The following is a 26,191-nucleotide window of genomic DNA, read 5'->3' on the forward strand; positions in this document are numbered from 1 at the left end:
CTGTGCCTTGCACATTCCCTAAGCTGAACCGTGTCAATGTCACATTCCCTGGTTCAGTGGGCTCTGCCGGGCGCTTCACCCCTGGACCAGTTGGAGGTCTGCCATCTTGTGCTGTGTAATTCCTCAAGTGAATCGGCTTGACCTACTTTGGTACATGGCCCTCGACTTGTGCTGACCTAGCACAGACCTCTACAGCAAAACTGAATGAGAGTCACAGATTTTGCTCTTCCTTTATGTGAGGGTTCCATGGAGGAAGTGCATTCAACCGTGCGGGGATGCAGTAAATGCGACCGTGTAATGTGACCACCATGTGATGCTTTGGTATGTCCCACTGCCCAGTTTAAGAGTGGGTTCAGTTTCAGGCCCCAAATGTCAGCCTTCAGTAGGTCATGCCTGCGACTTACATTTTTTCGCGGTGTCTTTTTTTACATAGAGCTTTGTGCTAGATGGCCTTTTTCAGGATTTGATATTGGCCTTTGTATTCAAATGACAGAGTAAGGGAAGCAAAGCACATGAGACCTATTAAAGTAGAACGATTGATGGCGGTTACATGTAAACATTCTTCAAGAAGCTTTTTTAACAGATTGACTGAATCAGACTGTGTCGGTTTGTGTCAGAATCCTGTATGTAAGTGTATTCACCCCTGTTAGTGCCAGAAATCCGTGGCAAATTACTTGATAAGCAACTGCCAAGTGCAGCTCACATCTGCTGTGATATAACAGTGCAGACAAATATTCCCTTGGCACATCCTGATATTGCATTTCCCCTAGTAAGAACATCAGTTGGGCTGGGTGGTCCTCTGCGGTTCACTGCCAGTAAAGGGGAAATCATGATTAACCCCCACCTTTCCCCCAGCTCCATCCATCCTGCACTCCTCTGCTGTTGACTCTTAGCCCCTACACCAGCGTTTCCCAAACCTCTCCTGGAGGACCACTTGTCCTGCATGTTTTAGATCTCTCCCTGCTCCAATACAGCTGATTCAAATTATCAACTTGTTATGAACTCCTGGAGCTGCTTAATAACAAACTGATCATTTAAATCAGCTGTGTTGGAGCAGGGAGAGATGTAAAACATGCAGGACAACTGGTCCTCCAGGAGAGGTTTGGGAAATACTGCCCTACACCATTCCCCCTGTCTCCTCTACCAGAGAGCCTTCTGGGAAATCTGCAGTATGTAGAAGGGGATGTTGTATGTGACAATGGTTGAGCACTGGGATCACTGTAATTTAAGCTATAATATTTTCCGCAATTTTACAGAAAAAAAAGTTTCTTCAATGCATTTTTGAAGCAGTCGTGGAAGTACTAAAATAAAATTACACAAAACAGTAAAGAGTAGCTTAGTTCTCTCAACCACTCTCCCTTTATAACCTTTGGATTTGTTAGATTTAAAGGGTTTGTGTTTCTTTTTGCAGACAAAAGCCGGATGGTACAACCAAGCAGCCCTAAATGGGGTCAGGGAAGCTGTAGTTGAGTGCCCAACATGAAGCATTATTCCCGCTCAGTTCAGCTGGCTGCCCAGTGCCCTCCATATGGCATATTCCTGCGGCACTCGGTCAGGTAACCCTGATCCAGTAATGGCATTCCTGCCCCGAAGAATGCCTAACATCAAGACGCTGCTAATGAGAGCAGGCCATGACATATCAGTGCTTTTCCAACTTTAGGCCCTGAATAATCAGGTTAAGAGCACAGTGAGGAGCAGGAGCAATCTTAGGTCGAGGGGTGCGCAGGAAACTGTACCAACCACACTGCTTGTGTCATAATTAGAGCAGGCAGATTTAAATGTCAGTTGGGAATTTGGGCTGGGGGTCTGCGCATTTGCTGCACCCTAGGGGAAGCTACTTTACCCTCCATCACGTGAGAGGACTGCGGTCAGAATCTCAGCGCAAACACGAGCCCCTGCATCTTAGCAGCAGCGAGTCTTTGATAACGAATTTCTCTAGTTGCTCAACAGAATGCGCGGAGGGAATCTTGAGACATAGGTCCGGCGAGTACCATTCTTCACCAAGGCATCTACCACATTATAATATATGAATTTGACAATACTGTGTGTACATTTGTTTTGTGCACCCACAAACCAGTTTCTGTCCTTAAAATGACCAGGGTTGTAATAGTTTTCAGAAGAACTTACAATAATAAGTAGATTGTTTGGAAATTAAGTTTACAGAAGAAACTGCTAAAGTAGTTAACAGCCAAAAATCAAGCAAAGTGAAATAATACAGGCTGAGACACCGGTGCCCTTTTTAATTAATCTGTATGACCTGACACATGTTTCTTCAACCCTTCCTCTGGTATACTGAAATTAGCCCTTCTCTCCTCTCCTCTTTTTGTGTTCTCTTTTCTAACGTGGCCCAGAAACAACCCCCATCTCTCAGGTCAATCTCAGGTATATATATATATATATATATTTATATATATACTGTCTAGACTGTCAATCAAATCTAATAAGTTTTGTATAAAAATATGCCCAAGCAATTTGAGAGACTTTTTTCCAACAAAATGAAGATGACTGTAGATGTTGAGAGAAAAGACATAGAAAGCATCGCCAGCAAAAATATATCCATGATTCTTTTCTGTAACTAATCATTGCCACTTAGCAGTCTTACTGGTAGTTCATATCAGAGCATTGTAGAAACTGTGCTATATTTGTGCTTGCATTCCCGGTCCCATTTTTTAGAATGTTACGAAATGATTGTATTGGCTATATTCTGTGGTCGTCTGTGTTATGATAATCTGAAGGTTTCCAGCTTCTGTTATCTTGTTACTGGTGTATGATGTTGACCTGTGTTCAGTTTGCATGGAGAGAGCTGTTGTCGGTCCTTTTGATTACATGGGTGTAATACAGATGAAGGTAAACCCGGAGGTCTGTCTGCACCAAGACCAGAGAGACAAAATCTTAGTAACTTGAGGAACGATGTGTGTTTTGTTGGACATAGCTGTCCCCAATGTGCATTGGGTCGCTGCTCATATCACTAAATAGACCACTGCTATCCCAGATCAGTCCTCTCAGTCCCTGTCCACTAGGTAGAAATTCTCAGGTTGCATTGATTTAAAGGCAACTGCAGCTACACAGAGTGAAAATATGTCAACTGCTACTAAGAATGTGTATTTTAAAATGAATCTGCTGCTGAGCTGGTTTGGCCTTTTTCATGTACTGTATTTCCTCACAAAGTATTTCAATCCCCAAAGTGCTTTGTGATTGACGGATGTAGGTTGTTGTGTTTATATATATATATATATATATATATATATATATAGTTTTGTTTTAAGCTGAAGTGATGATGTCTTTTTGAAGAATTAGACAATTATTGCTCAGAAACCAGACTCATTTGTGATTGTAAAAACAGCTTTTTCCAACCCTAAAACCCACCACTTTCTCTCTGTACAGAACATCCCATAAAAGGCTTTAGATTTTTATTGCATTTTTAGCTTTCCATATGTTCTGTATTAAAACATCTTTATTAAACATCTTATTATGCATGCATGCGTGCCAGCATGCATGTACGCAAGTGTGCGTGTGTGTGCACGAGTGTGCTTTTGTGCATGTGCGCAAGTGTGTGTGTGTGTGTGTGCACGAGCGTGCGTGCGTGCGTGCATGCCTCCTTTCCTAACTTAGATCCAGTCTCACCCTCTGTTAGACTTCAATACCATTCTCATTCTTGCTCTCAAACTTCAGAATTTTTGATTCAGAAATTGGTTTTCATGTATTTTTAATCTCCATGCTTCCATTGATTTAAGTATAATTAATGTGGGGACACTTATAGCTGTAACTACGGCTTTTCCTTAATTGGCCAAAGTACCGGTCAGTCAGATTCAACACAGAAAAACTTTAGTGATTCAAGTACAGTGGTCATTAAGAACATCATGTCTATAGATTACAGTTGGGCAAATATGTTTTCTGTTGTTCCCCAAAGCAACCTAATATACTGTATGAAAATACAATAGTCACAGGATTCTCCCCATCAGAATTGACAGAGACACGTGACACATTTAGTGTTGGGATGAATATTCCAATGTCAAATACCTAATGTGCTAAAATAAATTACTGTTACTTTCATGGACAAAAGGGTGTTGAATTTGACGTGGTTATTCGAGAGAGTCACCTGGGTTACTTTTCAAAAGCTGCATCAGGCGGTGGTGCAGTTAGACAGAATGTGTGTATTTCAGTAGCAGTCGTGAATGGGCAGTAGTGTGTCGTAGTAGCAGGGGAAGTGGAGACATGACCAGATGGTTGCAGCAGAGATATTCCATTATGACCAGATATCGGGCCCCTGCATTCCATCCGTCCTTCATACTTTCTTGTCTAGAAGGTTCTGTTTGGTAGCAGGAGGGTTCTGGTGCCATCTGTGTTGCTATGCTAGCTATGGATATTCTGTCACAGACCACCCACCTTCAAGAATATTCATAATAAGCCAGTATATCCAAACACTTGCAGCTTCAACAATGGTGGAGACAGAACTTTCAATCTGAAGTGCACAGAGCTGACTATCTGGTTAACAGGATGTCTGTGGCTGCAATTTCCAATCCTCAGTTGGACACTACTGTTGTATGCTTGAGTAAGGTATTTAACCTAAAATAGCTTCTACTATATAAATGGCTAATATGTAAACTGTAAGCTATGTAGGTCATACTGGAAAAGGAGGTCTGCTAAGTAAATACAAAATGTAATGTCATGTGGGGGTTCTGTTGTAAAATAATGTGGTGATACCAAAATATGACTTCATACAGCAGATGCTTTCTATATCAGTGTGTTTGCTTACGTGTCATGGCTGTAGTGTAGAACTGAAAACTTTTTCAATAAATTGTTGCTAATGTAATGCCGTTGTGATATTGGTTTTTTCATCTCATCCAGGTAAATTGGCATATAGCCAGAAACACTGTTCAAGTAATCGGCATAGCAGATTTACACAAATCACAAATAACCTGATCACATTGCAACACAAGTGTCTCATGGTTCTACTGACTGTGACCAAAAATCACCTCGTTCTAACAAACAAGATGGCAGTAGTGGCACAGAGGTGCTTCGTCAGTTTGCAGTTATATTTGGACCAAGCAGATGTGTGTCTTGTGTTCAAGATAGTGTGATTCTGAAATAACTGAAAAAACAGTGGATTAGGAAAATTAGGTTTTAAAGCTTCAAAGAAAAATAATAATTCATAATACCACTAGATTATATTGCTTAAAGCTGTATTCACAAATTTAACTTTCATGCCTGTCAAATGTTCAGTTTAACTGCAGCTAACACAGTACCTGCCTGCATACTATTTCATTACACTTTGAAAATTTGTGATCACAAAATATTCCTTCAGTAACTAATATTCATTAATTACTGAGCCTTTTATTACAGGGTGGGGTTTTATTGTTTGCTCTGCAGACCTCCTAGAAAGCCATGAAATGAGGATCATCAGCAAAATTATATCAGGTAACATCAATAATCGTCTTGACCCAGAATCCTTGACTTGAATACAGGTGGTAATTACACTGTATGTGCAGCCCAAGGAGTTTTAAATCATAAAACAATTGAAAGAAAAGGCCGAGTCATTTCCATGGAAAGCTGAAATGGAGTACCTGTGCTTTAATGTTTCTGTGTAACATTCTGGTAAAAGCCTGGGGAAACACATTATACTGTAGTGATTCTGAACGTATGGAGTCTTTACAACCTACAACCTATTACTGTAGATCCCATTAATTGAACTGAACAGAATTTTGTATGTAATTTGCCTGCAAAACACACCCTCCACCTTTTCTACCTATTTTATTGCAGCGATTAAATGTATAAGGTTCAATCATTTTGGAACAGACCACTGCAACGCTATAAAGAAATTTAAACCTGAATGTGTTTTTGCCCATATATTTTAAGCTATTCCTTCCGACGACACAGCACCCCTGTAGGCTGAGCATGTTGATAAAAAATTAATGAATCTTCAGAATGTAGGCTATACCACAACACGTATTGTGTATTCTTTTCAAAATGAGCCCTATGTATGTGTCATTTATTTGAAATATGAACATTAAAGCGTTGTAGGCTAATGGTTCATTTTGCATACAAATGCACATTGTATTCAGGGAATAAATTTGTGTAGTTAATGGTCTCGTGGATCTGAGCTCTGTTTCATTAGCACCTTTTTGAGACATCATGCGGCGTAACTGGAGTATAATATGGAAATTGCACGGGACCAGGTATACTATATCATTCGTACGTCTGTGATTACTGTAATACTCTTTCCTTTCGCCGGCGTCGTTGTCTCGAATGAATCTCGCCGCTACAGGAGATAAGGCACAGCTGAGCGTTTGTCTGCGCCCGTGCGTTAGCAAACCTCCATCTCTGAATACGCGTATTGCATTAACTCTCCACGTTGTGGCCAGGAAGATGTTTCGAATGGTGATTGTGCATGAATGCAGTCCTGAGTGAATTTCAAAAATGCGTACCACCGCGTGAAATGAAGAGGATAGGAGTTTTACTAGCAGGAAGTGCGGAGCACCGACGAGGTATGACAATGTTTTACTGTAAGCGATTTATGAGCACGAGCAGTGGGATTGGTGAAGGCATTTACGAGAGAAAATGTAGCCTCCATTTTATAGGTTGTGCGGTGAACAATAAAATAAAAATTCAGTTCGCATTACTACATGACAGTAGTGACTACCTTGCTGATATTAGGTTAGACTGTGGAAAATGAATTACCCCCTTAAGAAATGTATTAACGGGAATTGTTCTCATTTTAACATGGGAATAAATAGCAAATCGGAATCATGTGGTCACTAATTGCATTGTTGTATACCTAAATATATGTAAATTCGAACAAAATTTGCATCATTACCTCTAACCGTAACAAAAGAAAACTTTATTATATAGTGGCTCAATGAATCCTGAGAATGCGTGAATGCTGCGCTTTGTGTAGTCTACCTGCTCAAAAGTTAGGCCAGGTTTCAGCTCTCACACACTTTAATGTAGAGTTGCCATGCATTTTTCTCTGTAATGTTCAACTTCATTTCATAAGGTAGGCCTTAGTTAATCTAAACAAATTCTTTCTTTCTGCCATAATCATAACAATAATCTTCGTCATCGCCAACACCAGTGTCATTATTCCCTTATAACCGTAATAAACATATACTGTCACCCAGTACTGCATCTTGTTTTTTGATGAAAATCAGCGGTTGGTGGGAAGATTTACTGAAAATTTTAAATGAGGCCGTTCGTCTTCTTTTTCCTTTTCACTTGTTTGGGTACAGGGTGTGTAGCTGACATGAATAAAAAATTCCCCTCCCCATTTTCTCTAGTAATTTGCCCTCTCTTACCCCTTCACCCGCTCTTCATGCTGAGACAGGATGCACAGTTCTGATTGGCAGTTAGGCCTCTTGTGATCCAATCATAGTGCAGCAGTGGAGCTGTCCAGCAGTGTGAGGTTCTGAAAATGGTTGCAGACTCCTTTGAAGTTTTTGTCATCCTTGGGATTTTTTTGTGTAATTGTTTGAAGCATGAGTTGTGCATACATATGTACGTAACGTTATTGTTACCGTTCCTTTCATTTGATAACATGTCCGATATGCAACGTAAATAGCAGGCTTACTGTTATCACTCAATCTGCATTTTTTTTCCTTTGCTTATGTGTTGGTCATCGCATAAACTGAATTACAAGTAATTATTTTACATTCAGCTGAATAAGGTACACATAAATAAATTCCTACTGCGACTTCTATCTTTATAGGCTGAATCTTCCAGCCACCCCTTGGTTACTTCTACATAAATGTGAGTACTAAATATTATTGATTGTCTACGTTTTATTCTTGTAATTTCTTAATCAGGACCTGGTATTTTCATTTACGACAGTGTTGCTTTCCTTTGTGTCCCTGACCCAGAGAATGTAAAGGGCCACATTGCCAGAAAAGCCTGCTTTTGAACTTAAACTGTTTTACTGTGTCCTAAAGAGTAATTTAAGACGTGGAGGAATAGGTTGAGCAGATGGAGTCAGGAGCGGAGCCAAGGGGTGGCCCGCGATGGCCACGGCCACCACAGACTAAAGTCTGGCCACCCCACACAATACCACCTTTGAGGCAGAACTTTTTTGTGGAACCATTTCTCTACGGCTGTTGTTCCCATACAGACACATTTTAACAGCGCAACCAACCCCCATTCAACCGCATCCAACCACATGTAGTTCTCAGAGCCCTTCTAGCCAGAGCCATGTAGATGGCTCTACATGGCTCTGCTTCTAGCCGGCCACAACCCACTACCTGCAGCCTGAGGAGAGAGGTCTCGGCAGTATAATCGCAGCTAAGCTTTTAACACGTAGAAAGAAGTGTATTCAGTGTGTTTTAAACGTTCCTTGTTTACTGTGTGTATCTTATGACTGTGATACACAAGTTGAATGAGATGTGATCTCATAAAGTTTACTACCGGTATTTAAGTCATAAGCTATAAACAGCCTCACTGTGTCAGTTTCCTGGAAGAGGAAGTATTTTGTTGAATAAGCATGTAGCAGCTCCAATACCGTTGTAAAACAGCGACCATTTCAAGCAAGGCTGCCAACTTTCAGTGCTGACTTGGGGTAAGATAGTTTTGGTCAGTCTTTGTGTATCACATTTTTGGCGAGAGAAGAAGCATAGAAGTCAACAGAATTTCTTTTTCCACGCATTCATACGGTGGCCCTGAAGTGCAAAACACAACAGCAAATCATGCTAGTGTGAGATGGGACTCAAATGCGTGAGTCACACACTCAGTGCGTGAAAGTTGGCAGCCAAATGATAATATGCAACGTAATGCAAATGGATAACTTTGCTAGTACTTCCCTTAAGGTTGTTATATTTTGACTTTGTACCTGTCAGGCAAAATGAAGTGAAAGATAACTTCCTACTTTGGTCAGTGTAGTAAGAAGCCAAGTAATGAGAGAAGGGAGAGTGGTGCGGAGAGGGAGATGCAGGATGACAGTGAGACAGAGACAGAGTCAGACAGTAAAGGAGAAGAGCAACCAGAGAGCGCTCTAGGAAGTGTGTATTTATCTTATGTAATTTAAATTGTAATTATCTTATGAGCTTTTACATGGCAGTCACTGTTGCCTGCATAAGCAAATGATAAGAGTGAGTGACCAAAAAAACTGACTATTTGGCCTACAGCGATTTTCCACACAGAAAAAAAAATGAACGAGACATCAGTTTCTGTGCCACTCCAGTGTGAGTAATGGTCTCAGCCTGGCCACCCCTATAAAATTTGTCTGGCTCCACCAATGGATGGAGTCTGTGGAGTGCTGATTTTCTGAGTGTTCTATGAACAGCTACAAAAATGTTAAATTTATCAGGAAAAAAAAAACATCTCAGTATGCTTTTTTAAAAATTTTCTACAAACCTTATAATATACAACATAGCTTCTTGTTTGAAATGACCCGATTTAGTATCACAGACTTATTACTATAGCCAGTTATGTCTGTGCTGCAGAAATAATTGAAGCATCATTATAGCCTGAATGTAATGTCAGTGATAGAAATGTATTGAGATTTTTATCTCACTGAAAATGGTTTCTCTGGAATTGCAACTGTATCTGGTGGAATAGAAATCAAAGTGACAATGTAGCTGCACTGATAAGAAGTACTCCAAATAATTACTTGTAACAAAGAAGACAATGAACTAAAATTAAGTAAATTATGGCTGCATGTTTGCAGCACCTCAGTCAAGCAGATATTATGCCTTTTAGGTTGTCAAATATCAAACAAGGGCAAATACCTGAGGGGTTATGAAGTCTGCTTGAGCAGGCATCACTATAGAGCAGATTAGGGAATTTTTTTCCGCTTATTCATATGTATTTATTATTTCTGTCCTTATGTCCAGGTAAGATCTTCAATGGAGAGTAACTATGACAGATAATGCGGAGGAATTGTGGGTAGAGAGTAGGAATTGTGTCTTCTTTTTCTATTGTAGAGGAAAGTTAAAGAGTCAGGCATGAGGAAGTGCAGCCCCTGGACATTTCTTCCCATCATTTTCTCCCTCTTCACAGCAGCCGGACTGTGGGTTGTGTGAGTTACACCTCCCCTTCTCCTCTGAGACTCCACTTTATCCTCCTGCCTACTACCTGCTGTCATCACACGTGCATTAGTTAGTTTCTATTAGTAACCTTTCCTCAAATGCTGTGCGGCTGTTTTGTTTTATGACCTCAGTACATGATGGCAGGTTGTACCAGTTTGGACTGGATGCAATACTCTGTTAAGTATACATACAGTTGAGTAGCATATTGTTAATATCCCTTCATTTGACTGGTACCCTTCTGAGCATACTGCTACAGATCACAGTACAGAAAAGAAATCTTACAGTGAAGTATTGTTCTTGTCAGCTTCTGTGTCAAATGTTTCCTCACCCAGAGGACTTAAATTTAGTCAACATTCTCATTGCAGGTACTTTATAGCTGTTGAGGATGAGAAAATAACCCCACTCAACTCCGAATATAGGTGAGATACCAGATTACCCGTTTCTTGAGCAGCACGTCTGTGTAGTTCCCTGACACGCAGTGTACAGTAAACCCTGTACTTTTATATTCTGAAAACACATATCCTTGAGGGTCTTAAATTGCTCTCCAACACCAGGACCTCAGCTCATTGTATTTTTGTTCACCCTTCATGTTAAAAATGGTATCATTCTAATTTCTCCTAGGCGATCTGGACCAAAATCCCCTCCATATATAAGGTACAGTATGGCATAGTATAATTTATGACTGCTTGAGATTTGAATATCCCTGCATTACTGAAATGTTTTCTCTGTATTTAAAATTAACATGTTTCTCTTTCAGCATTGCAGGCAATGCCCCGCCAGCCAGCTGTGTATTCAGTCAAGTCATGAACATGGCGGCTTTTGTAGGTAGGAATAAACAATGCACGGACCGTTCCTCATTTTTGCATTTGTGACTTGATTCTTTTTTGCACACACAAGGGAATAAAGCAGCAAAGAAAAAAAGGCAATAGAGCATCTTTCTAAATAAAAGAGGGCATCACTGGGAATCACCAGCAGCAGAAGCAGGTCCCTCACGTTTGGGAGCTACTTTGAACACAAACCGAAAATCTGTGCTTCTTTTCAGGGTTCATCATTGGCGTCCTCAGATACCTGCAGCTGAAGCCCAGAGTGCGCAAGCCCTGGCTCAACATTGGCAGCCTGGTGGCATTGTCTCTGGCCTGCTTTGGCATGACCTTGGTGGGCAACTTCCAGGTATGAGTGGTCTGTACAGGGTGCAGACCAGCAGTGCTACATCTGAATGTCTTCTCAGATGCCCTTCTTGCTGTCACTACTGTAATCCTTTACTTGTTTTGTAATGCATCTGTGTTTATAAGTCAAGATAATAATGTTGAAATTAATCTGTTTTATCTGAGACATTTTTTAAATCAACAAAATATCCACGTACTGGACTTTTCATTTTATGGAACTGAAAAGGAGTATTTAAACAATTTTTATTTTCTTGATACATATTAGTGCTTCTTCATTCATTGAACTGCATCAATGTGTAATGTGTAAGTTCTGGCAATATCCAGTGTCATATACATATATATTGATTGATGTTGTAATGCATTAATTCCTGTACTAATAATGCAGCCATATGCTTGTCACTGTCTCAGCTTTCAAATGATGAGGAGCTCCATAACATCGGCACATCGATGACCTTCGGCCTGGGCACCCTGTTCTGCTGGGTCCAGTCTGTCATAACGCTGAAGGTCAACCTGAGGAACGAGGGGAGAAGGGCTGGGATTCCGCGCTTCCTGTTATCTGGGGCAGTCACTTCCTGCATGCTGCTGTGTATCCTTCCACTGTCTAGCACAAACTCACAACACCGTCTCTCCCTCACAACTATTACCACTGCATCCAGCACACACGTGTCACCTGCATCTGTCCGACTGGCAAATGCTCCCAAGCACATGGGGCGCAAAGAAATGAATCAGTGCTGTCCACTAGAGATCCATGTGATTCTGGTATTTACTCTAACCCAGGGGTTAATTTCTTAAACTGCAGGCACTGATTGGAGGGGAACTTGAATCACTCATTTTGCTGGGTGTCAGTCAGTTGCTAGTTGAAATGGCACTAAAACCCTGGATCTGGGAGAACAATAGAGGGCACCACTGCGTTACATGCCGCAAACACCGCGCGGGTGCACAGGGCATGTGGGCGTGTCCCGTGTTGGCCTTGACGGAACCCCCTCAGACTTCGCCCTTATGGCGCAGCGCCTGCACATGCACGCCGCCCGGGCGCAGTGGGCGCTCGTCATGTTCTTCCTGGGCTTCCTGAGCACCTTCGCGATCGAGTTCCGCCACTACCGCTTCGAGATCGTCTGCAGCGACGACCAGGACCCCCCGCTCAGCCTGTCCGAGACCTTCTCCGAGGTCTCGGAGTACCAGTCCGACCAGCTGTAGGACCCTCCTGAGCTTCTGGGTCACCCTGTGAGAGAGTACTGTGAAAAACGCTGTCTGGTTCCCATAGGCCCCTGCACACGGAGCCATCACAAATGCATGTCCGCTTGTGGAATGTAATATCTCTGGAACATTCTTCCGTTGAGTAGCAATTTCAGTGATTTAGAGGCAGTCTTTTAAAAACAACAAACTCCTCAAGAGCACAGAGGCAAAGGTCAGCTATGTAGATGAAGTACATTTACCATGCACGTATGTTTACCCTTGGCCCCAATGGTTTTGCATTTGGTTTGGTGTGTCTGTGTCTATAATGTTTTACCACAAGTGGTTGAGATTGAATCAAAGTGGCAAGGATCTGCAATCTTTGTACTTGTTTTTACTGAAAAAGGATATGAATGAATGAAGTATTTTGAATATTGTGTATTAATAGTTCAATGTCTTAATCAATCTGGGGGAAAAAATCATAAGTGTCACTGACACAATGAGAGCAAGCATTTCTTAAGTGTTATCTTGACAGTACAGTTTATAACATTGACAAAATATTACATCTGAAAATGTTTACAACAGAGTACTCTCATGGACTGACTATTCCATGGAATTAGCCAGTTGCTTGCTGTTCTCCATTATGGCCCATTATAAGCTATTTATTCTCTGTACTGTGCAACCGTTACTGTGGTCTCAATACTATAGATACCAAAATATCCATATAAGGGAGGGCTACATTATTTAATAGCATTATTTGAATAACTTAGTACTTTTGTATTTTGTTAGGTTGCATCTTGTGTCTACCTACCTCTGCTACAGATTTAGGATATTCAAAATAGCCTCCAAAGGTGGGATTCACAAGAAACAGGAACTTGTCTGATTGGTGCTGCCTTCTGCAAATGTCATAGTTATACCTGGGGATGATATGATAGCATTGGTCTGTTTATCTGAACATATTTATGTTTGTCCAGGGGGTTTACCCATGATCCCATGAGGTCAGCTCACGTAATGGGATGTTTTTTTAAGTGTAAAATTAACAATGTGGAATAATTGTCTACTCATCCATTTTGTGGAAATTATGAATGTTTTTAGTCTAGATAATTTACATATTGATATTTTTTCTTTCAAAGCTCATGACTGTTTTTTTTTTTATGAAGGGACTTGGTTGTTGCTTTCTGGAAAGTGTTTCCAGAAAATTCCTTCTGTTCCAGGCTTACTATTACATTCATTTTGAAAAAAAAATTACATTTTGAAATGTGTGATTAGTAGTATCATTCAACAGAACTGTTCTAAATGCTTCCTGAATGACTGTTCCAAGTGTGGTGATGTGGTTATTTGTTATGCATGTTGTATTTTCTCTTTGCTAATAAACAAGTCCATTTTACAAGAGCCTGCATCAGACTATGACTCCATTCAAAATATATTTTACAGTCCCAGTTCATGACAGGATGTCTCGGTAGTGCCCCACATCTGTGGTTCTAAATGAAACAAAGTGATAGGATTGCTTCCACATGGATGAGCAAATTCCTCAAGAAATTCAAAGAGCTCACAGAGAGAAGAATGAGATGAGTTTCATTAGATGGCCAACAAAACAAAAAACACCAAGACAACCCAGGCTGCATGAAAACCTCCAACACTGCCCTTGGATCTTCCATTTCCTGCTCTGCCATATATTTGCAAAAGCAAAACCCAGAAGTATCGCAAATGTACGTGTTTGCACTGGACTAAACACAGACACAAAAACACACAGGTAATAAAATTTAAATACAGTTTTATTTAAAAGGATTTAAAAAAAAAAAAAAAAAAAAAAGGTGAGAGGAAAACCCAAGCAGGTCCCTTCAATTTCAAATCATCTGACTGATCAAAACGTTTGGTGCTTGCTGACCTGCGTACCCACCTCCAGCGTTCCCACCCCATCCCCCCTTCCCGTTTCAGACAGGCAGTTCTGTGAGTGAATGAGCGAGCCAGCGCGCTCCCCACCCCGCGCCATCACGCCGACCCCGCCACTTCCAGCTGACCGAAGGACGTGACGAGGCTGTAGTGGGCCTTCTCCTCCTCGGTCAGCTCCATGTTTCCCGGCCGCACCACCACGGCCACGTTCACCCCCGCCTCCTCCGCCGCCCTGGCCTCTGCGGTAACACAAAGCGTCCTCTCTTGACACAGCAGACATCTGTGCCTCCCGCCAGCCCCCCTCAGTGACAGCTGCACGGCTTCGGGCGAGCCCTCATGCAGGACAACGTGCAGCGAGCAGCATAACTGATCTCTCTGTTAAGCTAGAGGATGGATTTACGGAGGCCGCTGTGCAGTGGCAAGCTGCATCATTCCTTGCTACATGTGAAATGATTTTAAACTGCGTTTCACATCCATTTCTGTCACCTAATAATATGGATCACGTGTGTATTATTATTATTATGACAATGTAAAATCACACACAAAGACATACACAATGTCTTCCAAACACTCCTGATAATTAATCTTCAAAAGGAGGAATATTATGGTGGTAAAACGTTCACATAGCATGTAATAAATCTGTTAGTGCTAGAAAGGTGGTTTATGAGAGTATTTTAAATTGCATACCTCTTGTGACATCTGTCAAGAACAAAATATCTTCAGGTGGGCAGCCAATTCTGTCTGCAATCCTCTGATAGCTTTTGCTCTCCACTTTAGCGCCTATGTTGGTGTCAAAGTGCCCATCGAATAACTGAAGAGTAAAATAAAAGGGTTTTAAATAAAGCCTGGTTACAACAATTCATGCCCAAGAGGATAAATGCTATAAATGCAAAATGTTCAATTTTAAACAAAAGTGAGTCAAGACAACACTTCTGTCTTTCAAATGTCACTCTACAAAAAAGTATAATGAGCTGTACGTAAAGTTTCCTCTTCTGTCAAGATGACCCTTACATCTAGAAGATCTCCTTCGACGGAGTATCCAAACAGTAGCTTCTGTGCCTCCACACTGCCCGAAGAGTAGATGTAGACCTTGATGCCGTGCCTCCTCCACCTTCGGATGGCTGGAGCTACGTCCTGGTAAACTCTGTTCCACACATGGCGGAGCAGGGACAGAGAACAGGAGTCAGGGATGGTCTTCAGTGACCTCCAAATCACAGAGTAAAGTGACCATGATGCTGCATCTCAAACCCACAGCAACTGCATCACTGTATCTTAAAGCCACAAGCGCTGCTTTGCTGCTTCTCAAAGCCACCCTGACTGCAACCTCAAAGCCAAAGTGATTGCATCGCTGAGTCTCAAAACCACATGGATTGCACTGGCTTTGAGACACAGCACTATAGTGTGGCTCCTTCCAGGCCACACCAGTGGCCTTCAGTCCTGATCCAGACAAATTTCATAACCATATTTCATAACCGTTGCATGCGTAAGTTAATCTTGATTAGGATTTTACAGCCTGACCTAGACAGTGTCTGCACCAGTTTGGTCTCTGCAACAGCCCGCATCTCGGAAAACAGGAATCTGATCTTCTTGTGTCAAAGGCACAAAAACCTGCGGGGCCCTCAAGTTCTGGAATGACGGAAATCGGTCCCGCTACTTACTCGCCTTTGATTTTCCCCGCGACATAGGCCGCCCTCCACATGTGCCCCTGCAGCTGCTTGAGCGCGGTGGTCTTCCTGTCCGCTGCCATCTGCCACAGGACATTGTCCATCACCTCGCGGATTGCCTTCTCCTCGTCTGTGTGCACTGTCTGGTCCAGGACGTGGACCGGGCCAGCTCGGTGCTGCCTGGTGTCCTCCTCCGCCTCAAACAACAGACAGCGCCATTTTTATGCAGTGCCTACTGCTACACTTGCTGCATTGACCAACAGCGTTTCTATAGAGTAGTACAGAAGGAGTATGCTGTGAAAATGAGGTTCCTAAGCACGACACAACAATGCTCTGTAAACGGGAAGTTTTGGATCCTTCTAGCCCTCACTATAGACAGTACAGTCCAGTTCACACTGCAGCATCTCTTCACACCATTTCTAAAAGCCTCAGTTGACAAGGAGGAAATAAAGCTTATTATGGGTCTCTGAAAAATCATTACTGGCTCATCGCCAGTAAGCCCGGCATGGGAGTGGGGGGAGAAGGTACTTCACATATCCCACTCGCCTCACAAAGGCTCCCCGCCATCTTGAAGAAATGGCAATAATGCAAAGTGAATGAATGATCACTGCACTGTTGCAGCTGCAGCTCAAGTGCAGTGGATACTGCCGCCTCATCTAATTTCTCCCCCTCCTGTCATCCGTTTACATAACGCACAACCAAATCCTGAGCCTTTCTATGTGCTCAGATTTATATATTATCTTCTACCCGTTTTTGCAATCGTTTCTCAATGAACGATTCCACTGAGGCAATCAATTCAAGCGAAGAAGGGATGGATTAGCAAGAGAGAAATAATTTCGCTGTTCATAATTCAGATCGGCATCGCCGGGCGTGTGTAACCGATCCATGTCATTTCTAGACGCTGTCTAGCTGCACCGACTGTGTTAGCGTTCGACGCCAAGAGTTCTGAAGGTGCCTACTTAACATGGCATGACAACCTTGTTCGCAAGATATTCCCGAGAAGAAAACGGTTGTGTCGCAAACAGGACACCACTAATAAATAAACAGACATTTTAAGAATCACATTTCAATGTGATGAGCAAGACGCGATTGTTGCGTCTGGTCTTCATTCACGGGGTACCCCGAGCCCCTCCCACCTAAATTGTGTGGATACAGCGGTGCTAGCTACTGCAGTATGTCAATGTACAAAGAACGGTGACGCCCTCCTTAGTACAGTATATCAAGAAACCAAAAGCTTAATTGCTGGGACGTGAAACTCGACTTAGTCCTCTGGGTTTTTCGCGCTACCTTAACCGCTAACCACACGCCCATGTAACACTGTGCAGAGGCTTGACGAGCTGTTTAACAAACGTGCCATCTTGGTAGCTACCTGTTTTTTTAACAGATGCACATCTTGCTTGCATTCGTCCTCTTCCCAGTGTGCAGACAAGTAGTCCTCTAGATTCTCCTTAATGTATGGGAATAAAACATCCTGTAATGGGAAGAAATGCGATGCTTATTCGTTAAATGTCAACACCCAGCGACTGACAGGAAATCGGTGTTTGCAAACAATTCTTAAAGCTTACTGGTTAGCACAGTGCAATTCTGTTTCAAGTTTACCTTAACAAACGTGATTGGTGTAGTCGTTCCTTCAATGTCCAATAAAAGAACCCTGGTGTTTGCTGGAATTGCAAGTGTAGCCATTTTACGCTGCACAAATGTGACTGGCAAAAACCTTTGAACAGCACCTATTCCGTCGATGAGGTATGTTGCTAGCCACCGGACTTCACATGTACTCGACTAGTCCCTTTAAAAAATCTCTTCTGCCATGTGTTTAGCCGACAAAAAACTCTCGCTCCACAACCAAAACTGTGCGATAAAACCGGGCCCAACACAATTCCCACTTTCGCGCTTGCTATTTGCTGCAGATGTAGTCCAATCAGCAGCCAACGATTGCAACCAAACACCCCAAACCCCCCCTCTGGTTCCGTTTCTTTTCGATGGTCGTATTTAGCGATAAGATCGACCTGGTTAATAATGTTCCTTCAAGCTTCCCTGTACACGTTTACTCGGCGTGAACAGGTCAGGCAGCTCCGACCGACAGAGTCAAAGTAGAATGGCTCGACCAATCACTGTCAAGAACGGCGTAAAGCCACGCCTTCTTCATGACTGCTGGCGCTATTACTCATGAGGGGTCAGGGATTCACTTCCGCTAGGGGGGCTGTGGCATTAACTGCAAACCCTGAGGTATAATTGTAGTCTTAATTTTATAGCATGAATCAAGCACTTGAGGATCATGCTCAGTTTACACAGTATACACAGCACCTGTGTATAAAGTACAGTGGTTAAAGAAGTAGTGGTGAAAATTCTGCAAAGATTCACTGACCCTTAAGTCATCCCACCAATTCATCCCATTCCAAGTGGTCACTATATTGGATCAGAGACAGCTATAATGGTGTTCACAATGATAGCTGACATTTAAAATATTGTGAGGATGAATTATTGTATATGGATGCGTGCTCTTCCACCCTTAACATTGTGCAGAAAAGAAAGTAATCTTAATGGAAAACTGTGAAAGAAAATAATAAAGATTTGAAATAAAATGCCTTTGTCATCATCATCATCATTAACATTATCATATCATCACCATCAACAACATTGTAAACATGCTGCACAATATGTGATATCACTGACCACAAGGACAATTTGGAAGTGCTATTTATCTGCATAAATATAGTCAAACAGTTATTTTTTATACACTGAATACTGTATGCACTGTATATTTGTCAAAACACCCTCAGGAATGTTCAGCATTCAACCATTATGTGCCAGTGAAAGTCACTTTTCACTGAAGGGAAAGTGAAAGCACCTGATACAAAAATGCCAAAGAAGAAAGCATGTGTACTGCTAACACTAGATGGTGCCAAGACATATTGAATGAAACTGTATTACTCATGGCAAGGTAGTTTCCAGCCATCAGATTGAAGGTACTGAATGTAAAGCTTCATTTATCAACATTGTGGGTTTGTACATGAAGGGAGACTCCTTGAAATTTTGCTGCTTACTGAACCACATTAAAACAAATCAGATGTGAAGGACAATGAGGAGAAGAGTTAGAAATGGATCGGGGATGGAGAAGACAGAGTTTGCAGAAATGGGGAGAATGGGGAAATGGATGTAGGCCTACTGTAGGTGGAAATAAAGGCAGAGCAAGAAAAAAAGAGATGTGGTGTGAAATAACATCCCAATATTGTTATATGTATTTGCAGACATTCTTACCTAAAATGACTGACATTGCTTATGTCAGAGAAAGACAATTAAGGTGGTATGAGCACATAAGGGAAACTCAGCTCACTTTCTATGTGTTATGTTTGAAACCCCAAGGGTTTAATCAATGGACCTTACTATAAAAAGAATAGAATTGCAGTCAGCAGCAGTTCAGAGGCTTTATTTTGGCAGCCTAACATGAATCAATGGAATCCAGTGTACACCCCTTTGGGTGTACAGGGAGTGTACCATTCTGATCACGAGCAGGGGAAGAGACTGCTGCAAGAACCATAATGGAATGTGGCCCAGAGGAGAAAACGGAGACTAAAGGGGCAGGCAGAGGCCCTACCACGATGGAGAAGAACAGAGGGACAGATGGAAGCCCTAGAGGGCTGGAGAGGAATATGAGGACAACAGAGGCCAGAATTGGCCTTTCTGAAGTGCTCTCGTTCTGAGGCTAGAGTAGCATTGAAGCCACATACCCTACTCAGAAAAATCACAGGATGTAAAGATTTTCTTTAAAATCCATTTATTTATAAGAGGATTTTGCGTGCTGTTGTTATTATTTGGGAAATACCCCTATCCAATGTGACCTTTAACTCTTAAAACATGATCATTGGCTATAAGAAAAGGTGATGAAGGTGATGCTAAATAGCTCATTTTGCCACTGTGGGGGCAAGGCTCTCATTGTAAAACCTAACAGTGGAGGGCCAGACAGATAAGCAAGGGCCTAAGCGTTTTTATTTAAATGACGTCATGGACACAAATTGTATCTGCTTAAAATATGCATTTTAAACCAAAGGAGAGTTAAACTTTGACACTGGCTATCTTAGTGGAGATAACCCCATATAACTCCAGACGACAAATAATTGAACCAATGACTCAGTGCAAAGTGCTTTTCAATTCATGACATAGAAATACATAAACTACAGTCAGAATGTCACAACTGTACCCCATTAGCTTTCAGATCGTCCGGAAGGGCTGCACCAAAACTGACGTTTCCTTTTAAAGGGGCGGAGTTCCGCCTGTCCGTTAAAAAAAATCTAGAAAAAGTCGCCTGAGTCACTCTTCCGCTGCCAGCCATTTTGTTTAGAACAGCCGTATTCACCCATTGTTTGTTGTACCGGTCACCTCATAAAAGTCTAGTTTAAAATTACTGCTACGCAGTCAGCACAATCGCGTATCAGCCGAAAAAATGGAGAAGGAAGGACAAACTGATTTCAGCACAGACGAATTTCCCGAGGGATCCAAGATAAATGCAAGCAAAAATCAACAGGATGATGGGTAAGACAAACCAACTAGTGTTAACGTTAGCAAGCTATTCCAAAAATGGCGAAATCTCATGACCAAGATCAAGCGAGCCGTATACGTGTAAATAGCCGGCCGTGAATAGCTAGATAAACACACACATACACATTTACCGTATTATGTCATAATTTGGGATATGGCTATCAGGTTATCTAGGAACATAATTTACCAACTTGCATTAAGGATTATACCGACCTGCAGGCTAACAAGGCTAGCTAGCAACTTTAGCTGTAGTTTCAGACCCACCTTATTCGCCGGGTGGTGTAACGGTAGGCTATATACAAGGATGTTAATGCAGGTTCTTTGGCCTGCAGGTCAATGTGATATATGGTTAACTTAAATTGAAACCATTTTTAAATGGGCAAGCTAGTTAAGTAATTATAACCGAATGCCGTGTGGCTATCTAGTGTTTGTTAGCTGGCAAACGAAAATGCGCAAACAGTTCGTCATGGCGTCTGTTTGCGTGTAATCTTAGGTAGCGGCCTAGCTGTGAAGCTAATGTTGCCTAATAAGATAAACATTCACGTGGCTGGCTAGTTACATCGATACGACTTTGCTTGGTAACGTGGTAAACGCTGAACAAATGGTGGTTTATCAGTGTTGTTTTTGACTGTCTGGGTAATGCCTAGTTGTGTTTAACACTACCTTTTACCGCCTTTCGGTGAGGTAATTTTGAACACGCGTGGAGTCGCTAGCAGGCCAGTGCTTTCACTTTCTAAAACATGCGGGAAAAGAGGTTTTGAAATTATGTGGCCATAAAACCTTTGTTAAATATACAACGAAAAAAGTTTATATTTTCATTTTAACTCAAGTTATTAAAGCAACTGTAAGTTGGAGTCCTGTGCCACCAGTGTAGTTTGTAGTCAGTGACCAGGAAGTTGGCGACAGTATCAGGAAATGGTACGTTTTTTTTGGATGCTGGAAACGGTATGTTTTACTCCCACCCAGAACCGCGTACAAAGCTAGATCTTCTAAATAACTGGATCTGTGATACATTAAAATAGAACTTTTTGCTTCTTCACTTAAATGATACTTGATGTTTATTATTCTTGCCTTTTAACCTCTCAGTACCCAGTGTTTTCTTGAACCATTGCTTTTCCACACTATCTTCTAGTCTGTCAGTAGTATTTATTCATATTTATTTTTACTCCAATTCACAGCAAAATGTTCATAGGGGGACTCAGTTGGGATACCAGCAAGAAAGATCTCACAGACTATCTGTCAAAGTTTGGAGAGGTCCTGGACTGCACCATCAAAACTGACCCCATGACAGGACGGTCCCGGGGCTTTGGGTTCGTCCTCTTCAAAGATGCAGACAGCGTTGAGAGGGTAAGTATCGCTTAAACACTGAATGAAAGCTGGAAGTTGACCCCAGGGTGACAGTTTTGTCTAATTCAGCATTGTCTTTACCTCCAGGTGCTGGAGCTGAAAGAGCACAAATTGGATGGGAAGCTGATTGATCCCAAAAGAGCCAAAGCAATGAAGGGGAAAGAGCCTCCCAAAAAAGTCTTTGTGGGCGGGCTGAGCCCTGAGACATCAGAGGAACAAATCCGGGAGTATTTTGGAAGATTTGGTGATGTAGGTGAAATCTTCTCGTTGACAATATATAATGTTAGATTTGTTTACAAAACCTTTGGAGAGTCATTTCCCAGACCAGTGCAAGTCTGCTCATGCTAACAGGGAATAATGGGGACTAATAGGGAAACCCTTGGAAATCTGCAGTTGAATAAAAAAAAGACATTAACACTGTCAGCTGATCATCTCGGCCCACGTTTGTGCCACTTAATTATCGATTTGTCTATAATCTGAGTTGTAGGCGATTTGATTGTAAATGTAGATCAGTGGCACTCAGTAATGATACCTGTGGCCCATATTACCTGCTGCAGAGGTTAAAAATTGCTTGATGTCATATGGCTGGTTAGAGGAACAAAATCAATTGAGAAAATGGCCTTGAAACATCAAGGTGCATTTGAAGATAAAGTACCACATCCCTAGATAAGGTGTAAATCCATTTTATGTAAATCCATTTTATGGTTGGAGTTATGACTTGTTCAAGGGACAAGATGTTTCTGATTTTATTTGTACAGTTTAGATCATTAACTGTGGGTAAAGTATTGAAAAGGCAATCAGTTTTGCACGCTTTGGTTAGGGTGTTCCATACCTGCAGAGTGGAACAAATGTCTAATCCGTGATTGATTTGGTCAACAGATCGACAATATCGAACTTCCAATGGATGCCAAAACAAATGAGAGAAGGGGATTCTGTTTTGTGACGTACTTGGAGGAGGAACCTGTTCAGAAACTTTTGGAGAATCGATACCATCAGGTTGGATCTGGAAAGGTATGAAAGCTTGACAACTGATGGAACGCAAAAAGTTATCACTGTCCTGTATATCCTATTTTGTTGTCATGCACATTGTGTGTATATACATGGCCCTACGTACAAGGTCCAGTACAGAGGGGGAATAGTTTTTGTTAGTCTTTACTTGACAGTGGATCTTTCTCATCATTGTCATGCAGTGTGAAATCAAAGTCGCCCAGCCCAAAGAAGTGTACAGACAGCAGCAGCAGCACAGAGGGGACAGGGGCCACTACGGAGGAAGAGGAGGATCCAGAGGCCGCAGCCGAGGAGGTGAGTCCTGCTCATTTCTGCCGCTGTACTGGCCTACGAAGAAGGGCACTGAGGCTTTTCATTTCCAGTTTGACTTCTGCACAGTGGGTCCTTATTCAATGCAGTTACCTCAGTTTAAGTTTTACCTCAGCAGTTTAAATTGAGTTAAATTTTGAGTGAAAATTCTGATCACCACAGTATGTTGGTAGTCATCTAGGACAGTTTAACAATGGACACACCAGTATGTCTGTGTACCAAAGGATTATGGTACCATAAAATCTGCTAAAGGAAGGAGGAGGAAGACTTAAGAATGCTTAACTGAATGTTTTCACTTGTCTTTTACAGGTCAAAGCCACAGCTACAACCAGGACTACAACTATTATGGCCAGAATTATGGAGGATATGGGAATGGATACAATCAAGGATACAATGGCTACACTGGCTATGATTATTCTGGCTACAACTATAATAGCTATGGCTATGGACAGGGCTACGATGACTACAATGGTAAGCCAAATTATTATTGATGGTAATTTAACAATGCCTTAAAACCCAAGGTCTTATGTGTTCCTGCCCGATGAAACCAAACTGTTACATTTGGCTGTATGTACTGCACAATCCAGAAAAATAAATACTTGAGTGTAATGCTGTAGTCTTTTATTTACTTGGGTGCACAAGGTTTTCTCTTTTGCATGTGTCCAGTTAGTTTTTTTTTTTTTTTTTTTTTTAACCAGGAAAAGACTTCACTGTGGAACATACTGATTTAATGCAGCTCAGTCACCTCAGTCAGTGTAGTGGCTAACTTTACATGTTGCAGAACCTCACACCTATGTCAGCTGAGTGCAGGAATTTAGGTTTTCAAAATACACACTAAACCACATGTTGCATTCTGAATTCCCTGTATTGCTGCATAGGGTTGTAAGGCAGAAAGTAACTCTTGGTCATGATAGCATTGTTGATTATCTAAGCCTACTGTAACCCTTTCAGAGGTATAAGACTCTACTCTGTACCTGAAAATGCAGGGTTCAATTCAAGGCAGTAGGAGGGTGGAGAGAACAAAAAGGCACAAGTGATATTCTATTCATATGAGCGGCTCTAGGCTACAGACATACTTTAGTCACTTATAATTTACTCACAGTAATACCTAATATAAATGGTTCAGGAATGATGACAATGACAGGACTGAATACAAAAATCCTAAAACAAAACTTAAGGGGATTTTGGTCTCTTTCTGAAAGAGAACTGTTTCCAACAGTTGTAGCCCCCCCACCCCACTAAACCTGTCTGTTTAGAGTGTAAACTGTCATGTGTACCCTTGTAATTACATTCACCTCTGCCTCTTGTCTATTTGGTTATTAGGCCAGCAGAGCAGTTATGGCAAGGCCTCGCGAGAAGGTGGAAACCACCAGAACAACTACCAGCCCTACTGATCAGAAATCAAGACCTGCCGAAATAATTCTGGTAAGAGCGCAACTTGTGCCTGCTGTTTGACCTGACTTAAATAATTTAAAGATCAATAGACACGTTCAATTTAACTAAAACTTCCAACCCAAAACAAAAAAAAGTGGTAAAACCATTGCCATGCACCCCATTTTGAATGTTAAAATTTTATTAAAATAATGTCTATAGATCTTTAATTGCCCACGCTTATGTAGCGGTTTTCTTTTAGCTCTCCAGAAAAACGTAAGTGTTTTTCTGTAGATTCTCTTTTCTTTCTCCCCTGCTTTTCATAACAGGTGATCATGTGGAAATAACATACAGAGACTTGATAGCAAATGTAACAGGTAAAGTACTGGTAAAGGGTACAAAGTAAGGGCCTATCCTTATTCCCCCTCCTCTTCCTAACTCTGATATTGTACCTTGTTTGTACCTGCCAGTGAGGACTTCATTGCAGGCCGTGTGTCACCTGACCACGACATTCTCTGGGCGTCGCACATAGCGGGCAGAGAGCACGGCATGCACAAGAAAGCGCTGTCCTGTGGTATGGTCTCTTCCAACTTCCTGTACCAGCGTAAAAAAACCCTAAAACAGAAAAAGGAAATCGCACTCTTTTTTTAAGTTGACACTGTTTTCTTTAACGATTTGTGAAAATGGGTTTTTTACAGGAATTAAGAGTTTAAAGAGATGAGAACTGCTTTATTGGATTCTCTTTATTTTATTGTTCTTGTATTTCAGTTCTGGAGCTTCAGTGTTTTTCTGTTTTGTTAAGATGACCCCCTTATTGCTTACTCATAATGCTTGCTTTTTCTTTATAGCCTTTAAAGAACTTCAAATGATAAACGCCATAAACCTTTTTTGTTTTGTTTTTTTTAAACATAGGTGTTAAAGATCATATGTAAACAAGCTTTCAGAAGCCATAAAAAGCTGACATTAAAAGTGATTTAATTTATGGTGTAGCTCTTAATTGGTTGGACGTGCCACCCAAAAGGGGATGATAGCATAAGTGGGTTGTATTTGGCTTTTCTCCACAGGGGTGAGATTGTCCACCAGTCAGTGGAGCTGAAGCTTTTGCCGGCTGTTGATCTTTTTGCAAAGCTGCATGTTGTACATATGATCTTTCAAACAGAATGGAGAAATTAATAGCTTAAATTTGGCAGCACAAGAAGTTAATCAGTGAAACGTGGACGTGCTCTAATTTTCAGTTAAAGAGGTCCCAAAGTTCAAATAATTAACGCACAACTTTCTGTCCTCTCTTTCAGGTGGGCAGGCTGGCTGAGAGTTCATCTTTGTACCCTGGTGGCAGCTTGGAGATTCTTGTCCTTTTTTAAATGAAACTATTTTTTTTTTTTTTTTTTTTTTAAAAATTGTTGTCCTCCACAGAAGTTGATACCCCACGTGTCCAACTTTGTAAATAGGGAGTTTTTCCGTTCCTGGAATTTTCTCATGTTGTACTTTACATATATGGTGTTGTGATGCAATGAACAATCTGTTCTGTCATTCTGTTTTGAGTTGCGTTCTTTTTTTAATTTCAGTCCAGAAAGAACTATTAAAGAGTATGGGTACAAAATGTGTTTGTGTGAGCTTTGGTTCCGAGATGCAAATTGATTGTGAATTCTACTGGATTACATCATTTTTGTACAAATGAGAATACAACTTTCTTGATACTTGGACAACTTTTAAA

General features: G+C 41.5%; 3 protein-coding genes across 6 annotated transcripts; 2 read left to right on the plus strand and 1 right to left on the minus strand.

Moving 5' to 3' along the window:
• The first annotated feature begins 5,966 nt into the window (after positions 1 to 5,966).
• On the plus strand, positions 5,967 to 13,266 carry tmem150c (transmembrane protein 150C). 2 transcript variants are annotated; one of them, XM_036529459.1, is made up of 9 exons: positions 5,967 to 6,176; positions 7,703 to 7,743; positions 9,906 to 10,000; positions 10,376 to 10,429; positions 10,632 to 10,664; positions 10,768 to 10,835; positions 11,053 to 11,180; positions 11,585 to 11,762; positions 12,165 to 13,266. In XM_036529459.1, exons 3-9 carry the CDS (start codon positions 9,927 to 9,929, stop codon positions 12,371 to 12,373), a joined length of 744 nt encoding a protein of 247 aa, XP_036385352.1. In that variant the 5' UTR covers positions 5,967 to 6,176; positions 7,703 to 7,743; positions 9,906 to 9,926; the 3' UTR covers positions 12,374 to 13,266. The 2 variants fall into 2 exon arrangements, with proteins under 2 accessions (XP_036385352.1, XP_036385351.1); XM_036529458.1 differs by lacking the exon at positions 5,967 to 6,176 and adding an exon at positions 6,320 to 6,485.
• A 966-nt stretch (positions 13,267 to 14,232) lies between these two features.
• On the minus strand, positions 14,233 to 25,047 carry enoph1 (enolase-phosphatase 1). 2 transcript variants are annotated; one of them, XM_036528672.1, is made up of 6 exons: positions 24,930 to 25,047; positions 17,276 to 17,377; positions 15,901 to 16,103; positions 15,254 to 15,386; positions 14,930 to 15,053; positions 14,233 to 14,481 (listed from the first exon to the last, which is right to left on the minus strand). In XM_036528672.1, exons 1-6 carry the CDS (start codon positions 25,026 to 25,028, stop codon positions 14,342 to 14,344), a joined length of 801 nt encoding a protein of 266 aa, XP_036384565.1. In that variant the 5' UTR covers positions 25,029 to 25,047; the 3' UTR covers positions 14,233 to 14,341. The 2 variants fall into 2 exon arrangements, with proteins under 2 accessions (XP_036384565.1, XP_036384564.1); XM_036528671.1 differs by lacking the exon at positions 24,930 to 25,047 and adding an exon at positions 17,506 to 17,981.
• On the plus strand, positions 20,208 to 26,077 carry hnrnpdl (heterogeneous nuclear ribonucleoprotein D-like). 2 transcript variants are annotated; one of them, XR_005004973.1, is made up of 9 exons: positions 20,208 to 20,436; positions 21,621 to 21,789; positions 21,877 to 22,038; positions 22,669 to 22,800; positions 22,980 to 23,091; positions 23,416 to 23,577; positions 24,430 to 24,531; positions 24,948 to 25,051; positions 25,770 to 26,077. XR_005004973.1 is itself a non-coding variant. In XM_036528670.1 (8 exons), the coding sequence occupies exons 1-7, from the start codon at positions 20,348 to 20,350 to the stop codon at positions 24,498 to 24,500; spliced, it is 897 nt and encodes a 298-aa protein (XP_036384563.1). In that variant the 5' UTR covers positions 20,208 to 20,347; the 3' UTR covers positions 24,501 to 24,531; positions 25,770 to 26,077. The 2 variants fall into 2 exon arrangements, 1 of the variants encoding a protein (XP_036384563.1); XM_036528670.1 differs by lacking the exon at positions 24,948 to 25,051.
• The last annotated feature ends 114 nt before the right edge of the window (positions 26,078 to 26,191 follow it).

Source organism: Megalops cyprinoides, chromosome 5, assembly GCF_013368585.1.
Source record: "Megalops cyprinoides isolate fMegCyp1 chromosome 5, fMegCyp1.pri, whole genome shotgun sequence".
Lineage (NCBI taxonomy): Eukaryota > Metazoa > Chordata > Actinopteri > Elopiformes > Megalopidae > Megalops > Megalops cyprinoides.

Bases quoted from the DNA above. Each gene is read 5' to 3' on its own strand.
- enoph1 (XM_036528672.1), bottom strand. From the start codon at position 25,028: ATGCCGTGCTCTCTGCCCGCTATGTGCGACGCCCAGAGAATGTCGTGG. The intron at 15,054-15,253 runs GTAAGGGTCATC...TTTACTCTTCAG, and splicing joins TCGAAGGAGATCTTCTAGAT to TTATTCGATGGGCACTTTGA. The intron at 14,482-14,929 runs GTATGCAATTTA...GTGTTACCGCAG, and splicing joins CTTGACAGATGTCACAAGAG to AGGCCAGGGCGGCGGAGGAG.
- tmem150c (XM_036529459.1), top strand. From the start codon at position 9,927: ATGAGGAAGTGCAGCCCCTGGACATTTCTTCCCATCATTTTCTCCCTC. The intron at 11,181-11,584 runs GTATGAGTGGTC...TCACTGTCTCAG, and splicing joins CCTTGGTGGGCAACTTCCAG to CTTTCAAATGATGAGGAGCT. The intron at 11,763-12,164 runs GTATCCTTCCAC...GAACCCCCTCAG, and splicing joins CACTTCCTGCATGCTGCTGT to ACTTCGCCCTTATGGCGCAG.
- hnrnpdl (XM_036528670.1), top strand. From the start codon at position 20,348: ATGGAGAAGGAAGGACAAACTGATTTCAGCACAGACGAATTTCCCGAG. The intron at 23,092-23,415 runs GTGAGTCCTGCT...TGTCTTTTACAG, and splicing joins CAGAGGCCGCAGCCGAGGAG to GTCAAAGCCACAGCTACAAC. The intron at 23,578-24,429 runs GTAAGCCAAATT...TTTGGTTATTAG, and splicing joins GGGCTACGATGACTACAATG to GCCAGCAGAGCAGTTATGGC.